Here is a 9,897-nt window from a genome sequence, read left to right as displayed (position 1 = left end):
TAACAAAACTACCCCTGACAGGCCTGTGCTAAGCACAGCACAAGCCTTATCTCGCATGTCTTCCCAAGCACCCTGTGAGGTCTCATTATCGTTATCCCATTTTCCACATGAGGACACTGAGGCTCACAGAGGAGAAGCAACCCGCCCAAAGTCACCTGGCTGTAGAGGCGCAGAGCTGGAGTTCAAACTCGGGCATGTTCTGTTTCCATAATCCATGTGTTTTTGTTGTTGGTGGTGGTGGTCATACCGCGCAGCTCGCGGGATCTTGGTTCCCCGACCAGGGATTGAACCCGCGCCCTCAGCAGTGAAAGCGCAAAGTCCTGGTTAGGACTAGACCACCAGGGAATCCCCATAATCCATGTTTAAGCGCAAGATGAGAGAGCAAAGGGCCCTATTTGGAAGGTGTATTAAGTGAGGTTTGAAGTAGCCTGGATCTTAAATGTCAGGCTGAGGAACTTGAACTTGATCTTATAGGTAGTGGGGAGCTATTAAAGACGTTTGAGCAGGGGAGTTGACCTGGCAGCCTTCTGAGGGTTCAGTGGAGAGGAAGTGTCCAGAGCAGTCGAGGAAGTTTCCATGTAGGAGTCCTGAAGGCAGGATAAGCCAGGAGCAGCAGGAAGGCAGTCAGCACCCTTGTACTCACAGACTGTCGATGGAAGAGCTCCCAGCCGCCGCTCTCTGCATTCCATCATTGCCTTGTCCTTGATGCCGGCTGGAGCCTGCCCTTGGCTTTCAGTCTGTGCATAAATCCAAGCATATCAGGCCAAGGCCTCAGTGAAAAGAGAAAAATGATTTTTACACGGTGTGGAGTAGTGGATATGAGCTCTGGAGCCAACTGCCCTGTTTTTGAACCTCTGCTCCACTCTCACTAGCTGTGTTACCCTAGGCAAGACACGTAACCTCTCTGAGCCTCATTTTCCACCTGTAAAATGGGGTGGAGAGCAGTGCCCACCTCAGATTGAGGATCCAGTGATACAGGGCGTGTTAACGGCATGGGGCCCAGGCCTGGTCCTGGGTGAATGCCTGGAAAACGCAGCTTTGCGTGCGTGTGTGTATGTTTGTGTGTGTGTGTGTGTGTGTGTGATCTTCCGAGTGGGCCAGTGCCTGCCCCTGGTACAGAGTGTTCATCCTTTCCTAACACTCAAGAAGCTGCCATTACTTCCATCTTGCCTGGGGAATTTGTATTCCCTCCAACTTTGCACATTGCTCAGACATTTATTTTATTTTATTTTATTTATTTATTTATTTATTAACATCTTTATTGGAGTATAATCACTTTACAATGTTGTGTTAGTTTCTGCTGTATAACAAAGTGAATCAGCTATATGTATACATATATCCCCACATCCCCTCACTCTTGCGTCTCCCTCCCACCCTCCCTATCCCACCCCTCTAGGTGGTCACAAAGCACGGAGCTGATCTCTCCTCCCCGTGCAATACAGCTGCTTCCCACTAGCTATTTTACATTTGGTAGTGTATAGATGTCAATGCTACTCTCTCACTTCGTCCCAGCTTACCCTTCCCCCTTTCCATGTCCTCAAGTCCATTCTCTACGTGCTCAGACATTTTAAATTCATTGATTTCTGTCCCTTCCTCAGAAGACTTCAAACTCATCTGTAGGACAGTCCTTGTTCCTTGTTGTTGGAAGGGCTGGCTGCGTTATGGGATGGAATCTATTTCTTTTTAGTAACTTACATTGGCCCCCCCTCTACCTTCGTACAAAAGCAGTAACATGCTTGGTGTGGGTCACACAAATAAGCAAAGAAAGAAAAACCAGCAGAAATAATCGCTGTTAGGATTTTAGTTCTCATCCTTCTAGCATTATTTTAGAAAAAGGAATATAAATATTGGTTTTCTACAAAAATGAGATCATTCGACACATGCTGTTCTCACCATTTTTTCAGTTAATAAGACATTGTGAACATTTTTCCAGTTCTCGTCTGCATCCTTTAACAGGCAAAAGCATGTCTAGTTATCTTTATTTTGCAAATTGGATCTTGCAGAGCCCCAGGGAGTGGATGCAGGTATACAGGGCCCGAGGCCTCCATTAAGACAGCATTTACATCTGGCTTCTCCCTCTGGTGGCCCTATTTCCTATCCTTCCTTTGTCAGCCTGAAGGATATTGACCCCAAGGGCACTCCTTAATAAACTTCCTGCACCCTAACTTCCAGCCCAGAGTCTGCTTCCCAGGGAACCCAGCCTGTGATAGGTGGCATTCTTGTGTTTACTGTGGACTAGCCTAGAATGTTCTGAGGGCTGGGCCTTCCTTCTTTCTTTGAGCTGCCGGGACAAATTGGACTCCATCCAGAGCTGAAAAGTTTTGAACCTTGGCAGGCTGCCCTGGAGTGCCAGAAGTTTCCAGGGTAGCCCCTAGCTGGGTTAATTAAGCAGACAGCTGGGTGAGGATTTACTGTACAGTAATCTTTACTCCCCTTGACACCCCTCCAAGATGACAACATCTCCAGAAATAATAAGAATCATAGCTGTCATTGTGAATATCACGGTGAGTATTTTACAGATGAGGAAACCAACTCAGAGAGGGTAAGTAACTTGGCTGAGTTTACACAGCCAGTGAGTGGTGGGGCTTGAATTCTAACGCAGGACTGTCCATTCTAAAATTAGTGCTCTTTACACTTCACTAGAGCTATTCAATAGGAATAATATCAATAATATGACCTTTTGGATTGTTGTTATTGTTCAAATTAAATGACATGTGAACTGCTGAGCACTGAGTACAATGCCCGGCTCATAGTAAATGGTTGATAAATGTAAATCATTAATCAGAACCCCACCCCCACCCCAGGGGCTTCCCTTTCTTCTTAGAATGAAATCCAGGACTTCCCTGGTGGCGCAGTGGTTAAGAATCCGCCTGCCAATGCAGGGGACACAGGTTCAAGCCCTGGTGCGGGAAGATCCCACATGCCGCGGAGCAACTAAGCCCGTGTTCCACAACAAGAGAAGCCACGGCAATGAGAAGCCCGTGCACCGCAACGAAGAGTAGTCCCCGCTCGCTGCACTTAGAGAAAGCCCACATGCACCAACAAAGACCCAATGCAGCCAAAAATAAACAAATAAATAAATTTATTAAAGAAACAAACAAAAAAGAATGAAATCCAAACTCTTTTAGTGTGGCCTACAAAACCACATAGCATCTGACCCTATCATTCCCTCTTTTCCTTCAGTACAGTGACTAAACCAAACTCACATCTACCTCAGGGCCTTCACACTTGCTGTTCTCATTTACTGGAATGCTCTTACTCTGGGTCTTTACCTGACTGAGATTTCTCTTCAAATCGCAGCTCAAATGTCATCTCCATAGAGAAGACTTCCTTGACCATTTAATGTTGCTCTTCAAACCTGAGTCACTCCCTATATGTTACCCAGTTTTATTTTCTTCATAGCCCTTAACATGAGCTATAATTCTTATTTACTTTCTTGTTTACTGTCTGTCTCACCTACTAGAATGCTTAAGCTCCAAGAGGGTAGGGGTCTTTCTGGTTCTCCACTATTTGCCCAAGGTCTAGGACAGTGCCAGGAAGAACAGGCACTCAACAGAGATGTATTGGTTGAATGAATGGTTTCTACCAGTTTGGAGAGATGTTTCTGAATGCAAGAGAGAAGCTAGAGGAATAGGACATCAGCATAAAACTCTTTGCCCAGAGAGCAGTCCTACTCGCTCAGAGCTATACCAGATGCTAACTTCTGAAGACAATTTCAGAGACCTTCTGGAACTTGCTTTATGAGGCACCTAAGCAATTAGCTTTTCCTGACACCTGTGCAAGGGGACCAGGTGCAGAGTCCTTGGGGCTTTCTAACTGTAAAGACAGCTCTCGTCTCCAGAACACGCCTCCGGCTGAGCTTGGGACAGAGGTGAATTTTTTTCCAGCAATAAACAGCTTCTCTGTGTCAGTCTGAGGAGGGTGCTAATCCTCACTTCCCCCACCTGCTGGCAGACCCACCCAGCCCTGGGTAGGTCCAGCTCCCATTTGGCAGTGCCAGTCAAGGACAAGTGCCCACTGGGACCTCAGGAAGAGGAGCCCTGGGCCACCCAGCAGCCGGGTTCCAGGCCTGGAGCCAGGGCTGGGGGCTCACATTTTTCGTCTCTCTGTGATCAAGCTCTCTCCCCTTTACTTATACTCCCCCATTATGAAGAGAGTACATGCTTGATGCAGAAAACTTAGAAATCATGGGGAAATACAATGGAAAAGAAAATAGTTCAGCCAGTTCACCACTGTGAACAATTTGGTGTGAGCATTTCCTTTTTTTTTTTTTTGGCCACACCTCACTGCTTGAGGGATCTTAGTTTGCCGACCAGGGATTGAACCCAGGCCTACGGCAGTGAAAGCGCTGAGTCTTAAAAAATGTATCATGCTTGGGCTTCCTTGGTGGCGTAGTGGTTAAGAATCCGCCTGCCAATGCAGGGGACACGGGTTCGAGCCCTGGTCCAGGAAGATCCCACATGCTGCGGAGCAACTAAGCCCATGTGCCACAACTACTGAGCCTGCGCTCTGGAGCCCGCAAGCCACAACTACTGAGCCCGCATGCCACAACTACTGAAGCCCGTGCGCCTAGAGCCCGTGCTCTGCAACAAGAGAAGCCACGACAATGAGAAGTCCGTGCACTGCAACAAAGAGTAGCCCCCGCTCGCCACAACTAGAGAAAGCCCGCGCACAGCAACGAAGACCCAACGCAGCCAAAAATAAAAACAAATAAATTAATTTTAAAAATGTATCATGCTTTATAGGAATTTGTGACCTCTTTTTTTTCACTCAGCTTTATATTTTGACTGTTGTATCTGAGCATTTGCCTTAAACATTTTTTACTGAATTGCTTTCTTTGCTATAAAATATTTTTATTAGAACGTCAATATCTGCTTGTTGCAAGAAAAAGTCAATCACTGTTGCACAAAGTGAAGGTTGTTTGAAATCCTAGCCCTCAGGTGTGTGTTTTCCCAGGAAAATTTAGTGCACATCCTGCAGTACTCTGTGTGTACCCTTATCAATGTGCGTGTGTCTACATAAGTGAGATCAAACTAAACAACTAAACATACCGTTTTGCAGCTTGATTTCGTTTTCACTTTATTTTTCTTTTCAACTACACGCTGAGTCACCTCAGTCTTTTTTTTATTGTCTGCATAGATTTCTGTGGTATGAATCTACCTTGTATTTAACCACTCCCCTATTGAAGGGCGTTTTTCTTCTTTTTTAATTCCAAACAATGCTCCAATGACTTTTTGTGTGGGTTCATGTGCACATGGGATTCTGGAGATATTTTTCTAGATGTGGAAGATCAAGGTCAAAAGGAACAAACATTTAAATAAAATAGATATCGACAAAGTATCCTCCAAAATCACTGTCCCAATGCCTGTGGGCAGTGCCTGCTTCTTCACTAAACTACTGGTGCTGCTAATCTTTTCCATCTTTGTTCATCTGATGCACAAAAAATGGTATTTCATTTTGTTTATTAGTGAAACTGGGCATCTTTTCATGTTTGTGGCCATTTGTATTCCTTAATTGCCTATTCCTGTCATTCACCCCAGCTTCTACTTAGTCTTATGGATTTGGAAGACTGCTTCATATTAGTGAGGTTGGATATGCCATGTTTGTTGGATATTTCCTTCATATTAATGAGGTTGGATATGCCATGTTTGTTAGATATTGTCTCCCAGTTAAAACTTGGTTTTAAATGACTGCATATTTCACCTCAATAGTAATTCCTATTTTAGATATTTCATCCCCCCCCTTCCCGCCCATTATAAACAACATGATGAACATCTCTTGTGGACCTTCATTTTTTTTTTTTTTTTAGGGAAAGTTGCTAGAAGTGGAATTTATTGGATCAAGGGTATGTATATTAAGGATCTTAATACATATGTACAAAATAACCTCCAGGAAATGGTACCACTTCACACACTCTTTCCGGTAGTGCATCTGTGTCAATTTTCCATATCATTTCTTTTGGCTGCGCCATGCAGCATATGGGATCTTAGTCCCCCCACCCAGGGATCGAACCCGTGCCCCCTGCAGTGGAAGTGCGGAGTCGTAACCACTGGACCGCCAGGGAATTCCCCCTCTGGTCTTTAGGGAAGAATCCTTCCTTGTCCCTTTCCTTGCTTCTGATGGTTGCTGGCAATCTCTGGCATTCCTTGGCCTGTGAAAGCTCAACTCCAATCTCTGTTGCTGTCTTCACATGGCCTTCTTAAAAGGACACCAGTCATTGGATTTAGGGCCCACCCCAACCTATTACGACCTCATCTTAATTTAACTAATTACGTCTGCAAAGACCCTAGTTCCAAATAAGGTCACATTCTGAGGTTCTGGGTGGAAAATATTCAATCCCCTAAAATAAGTAAAATGGCGCTTATTATTTTAATGTTTGGCTCTTATTGAAAGGAAATACACACACACACACAACCTCAACAGCCCAGAAATGCTGATGACAAATAATGGGGCATCTTTTTTTTTTTTGGCTGGGCCGCACTGCATGCAGGATCTTCCCCGACCAGGGATCGAACCCGCACCCCCTGCAGTGGGAGCACCGAGCCTTAACCACTGGACCACCAGGGAAGTCCAATAAAGGGGCATCTTAATGTAGAATGGCTTAGGAATACGCTTGCTGCTTGGGCTGAATGTGCCCCGAGACAAGTGATCAACTAAGTTCATTCTAACTCTGCTGCTCTGAGCTCGTCATCAGGTGCTCAAAAATAATGTAGAATAACTCTTCGAGAATGCTCCCTGCTTTATTGTTTTTCACCAGCACATTGCCCTCAAATCGTTGGGAACAGTGTAAAGTAAGTGGCAATCTTCAACCCCCAGAGTGTTCCTCTATTAATGCTGAAATCATTCTTAGAATCAGTCTTAGAATGAACCTCTACTTTGGTTCAGGTCTTGATTTGGCCCCCAGAGCTGTACTACCTTTGGCAGGTCATGATTTCTTGAGGGCTTGACTTCATCTTCATTAAGATATGCCTCAGGTAGGGCAAACTGGGCACTTCCTAGGTTCTCTCCTACCCCTGTGTTTCCCGCCCTGACTCTTCCCCATTAGTTGCTGGTGGTTGATCCAGCTCTGGCCCAATCATGCCAAGCTCCAGGTGAAATATGGCGGACAGGTGAGTCACTCATCTTCCCAGGCCAGTTACCAAACAGAACTTCTCTACTCCTGTTCAGCACATCCCAGTGCTCTCCATGGCTGCTCCCAGCCATGCTGCATGTTTTCCAACGTCTCTTACAGCCATCAGAAGATGAGCGGTGGCCCAGAGAGGTACGCCAGCTTACCCAAAGATACTCAGCAAGTTAAAGGCAGAATGGAGACTAAACCCTCTGGCCATGGTTTGTTCCCCCTCTGGATCCACAGCGCTTCCCTAGGGCCAAGTCAGTTAGCTATCCTCTGCCTGACTTAAGAATGGAGTTATTGGTTTAGAAGCCAAAGCTGAAGATAACATCACCAACTCTAGCTCATGGTTTGAAAACTAGAATTCTTCTTTGGAAGTTAATGGGAAACCCAAAATAATGGAATCTGCCCTTCAGATGTTCGCAGAGGACTTTGAAGTGGTGTCAAATAACTGTTAAGTGAAGATCAGGTAGTTAAAAAGCACCCGATGCAGAAGCAGGTCTCAAGGACAATTTATATTTATTTGTTGATGACTCTGACTAAACATACTTCAAACATAGCAGAAGTTAAAGAGTCTGTCAGGTGACGTCATCTCCTGCCAACAGCTAAAGGTGGCCCGTGGAGAGTGACATGAGCTTCATCTTCAAGCTGAGGCCCTGACTCTGGGCAAACAGCTGGTGGGTGGACCTGGTCCTTCTGGCCTGGATTGGGGCCTCCGAGGAACTACTCCTTGTTCTCATACTTGTGCTTGATGTGTTTCCATAGCTTCTGTATTTTAAAGACAAGAACCACAAACTTAGTTTTGCCTCTCACATTTTATAACTCCTCCCACTGCCCTGGTCTCTATAACAAACCTGAGAGAAACATGTACCACATCCTGACAGTTTGCAGTGGGCAAACTGGAAGCAGTACTAGGCTTGATGTACATTCCTAACATTTACAGAATGCTCTGATGCTCTCAATCAGTGTGTGAAGTAAGTGGGAAGGCATGATCTCACTTTACAGGAAACTGAGGTAGAGAGACTGAGGGACCTACCCCCAGAGCACACAATTATTAAGGAACAGAGGCTGGAAAATGTCTCATTTCTTCAACTCCCAGGTATTACTCAAGAGGTCCTAAGTGCATGGTCCCCAAATACTTCACATTGAGCCATTTTTAAAATTTCCTCAGACCTATGATCCTTGGGTCAGGAACTAGCTGGATTCTCATTCCTAAAAGCACCAAAGATGGGTGGGTTATGACAACATCCTGAGATGCCTTCCCCACACATTGGAAACGGCCAGAGGAACTGCTTGAAGATGAACCGTAGCAGCACTTTCATAAGGGCAGAAAATTGCCCTGGCCACAGGCAGTACATCAGTGGACGGAGCCTGCCTGGGCTGTAGGGCCAGACAGCTTCAAGTTAAAAACAGAGTGAGTGGTGGCACAGGCCTTATTTGTCCAAGACCTTCCCCAGTATGAGCCACAATTTAACGATAGAAAGCAGGCAAGGCATCCAGCACAGTGCCTGGCACACAGTGAGTCTAAAAAGTGTTGTTATTCTCTATCTTATGCTTCCACTTTCTCGTGAGGAATGTAACAAATGCCATTTTTTGAGAGTACCACCTACCAGGTACTGTGGCACCTTGCCTGCATCTCATATAATCCTCACAATAATTCCCTGAGATAGTTACTATTATTATCATTTCTATTCCACAGATAAAAGTGAAGCTCAGACAGGTTAAGAAACTCGCCCACCTTAATGCCACAGTTATTAATTGATAAGGCCCAGTATTCCCATCCAGAGCTCTCTGATTTCATACCCACCCTACTCTTAACCATTATTAATACCACCGTTGACAGCATGGAAAGACTTTGGAACTGAAAAGTGCTATCTGAAAAGGCCAGCCACGGTATCTAAAGAGTTGTTCTTTTCACGACCGTCGCCCACTCAAATCTGCCCTTGAAACCTTCAGACGAGATAGGGGGTCCCGGGTCCAGCCCTGACTTGCCTCTAACTCTCTGGTGATGTGGCCCTAACAAGTCCTTTGCTCTCACTAGGTTAGTGTTCGCTTCTGCAAATGGACAAGTAGGTGTATGGGGCGGGAGACAGCAATACTTAAAACCCCTGCAAAGTGGGATCTATTGACCCCGTTTAACGTTTTAGGATTCACACCGGGCGGAGCGGACAGACGGCAGTCTGCAGACAGAAGACACCCAGGGATCCCCCCCTCCTCATAAAGGTAGACTGAATCCCGCCCCACCTCCACTCTCACTGTCACCCCTCAGAGGGGCCCAAGGTCAGGGACGGCTCAGGCCCTCACCCCTTCGTTGATGTGTTCGTAGATCGCGTCCGCGCCTTGATCGAAGGCGCGCTCGAAGAACAGGGCGCCCACGGCTATGGTGAGGGCAAAGGTAGAGGTCCTGCGGAACAGCAGGGAGTACAATCTCGCAGTCAACGTCGGGCCCGCCATGTTTGTCCGCTGCTGAACTAGCGCCACCGCGCATGCACCGCGACCGAGCTTTCTCTCCAAAGGTCCTCAACGTGTAACGCTTTATGGGATTTGTAGTTCTTCTAGATCTCAGCGCTCGTCGTTTTGAACTATGGAAGTAACTGATGGCTTGCGCGTGATTCAAATCTCCTAAAATCCAGATCACGGCAGCCCAAATAGTTGGTAAAATGTATTCCCGAATTTTTCTCCTCAATGATTTCTTGCTGATTGAATATTTTAAACTGCAACACCCAGAAGCCCTCGCGCTTCCTCCACTTCCTCCTGCGCGGTCTCAGCTTTGATTCACAAAGGTT

General features: G+C 46.0%; 1 protein-coding gene across 1 annotated transcript; it reads right to left on the bottom strand.

Annotated features, from left to right (window-relative positions):
* Window positions 1-7,613: 7,613 nt before the first annotated feature.
* On the bottom strand, window positions 7,614-9,604 carry LOC133075676 (cytochrome b-c1 complex subunit 9). The gene is made up of 2 exons (XM_061170024.1): window positions 9,416-9,604; window positions 7,614-7,879 (listed from the first exon to the last, which is right to left on the bottom strand). The coding sequence occupies exons 1-2, from the start codon at window positions 9,563-9,565 to the stop codon at window positions 7,835-7,837; spliced, it is 195 nt and encodes a 64-aa protein (XP_061026007.1). The 5' UTR covers window positions 9,566-9,604; the 3' UTR covers window positions 7,614-7,834.
* Window positions 9,605-9,897: the final 293 nt, after the last annotated feature.

This window comes from Eubalaena glacialis, chromosome 15, assembly GCF_028564815.1.
Source record: "Eubalaena glacialis isolate mEubGla1 chromosome 15, mEubGla1.1.hap2.+ XY, whole genome shotgun sequence".
Lineage (NCBI taxonomy): Eukaryota > Metazoa > Chordata > Mammalia > Artiodactyla > Balaenidae > Eubalaena > Eubalaena glacialis.
This window is presented reverse-complemented; position numbering and strand designations above follow the sequence as displayed.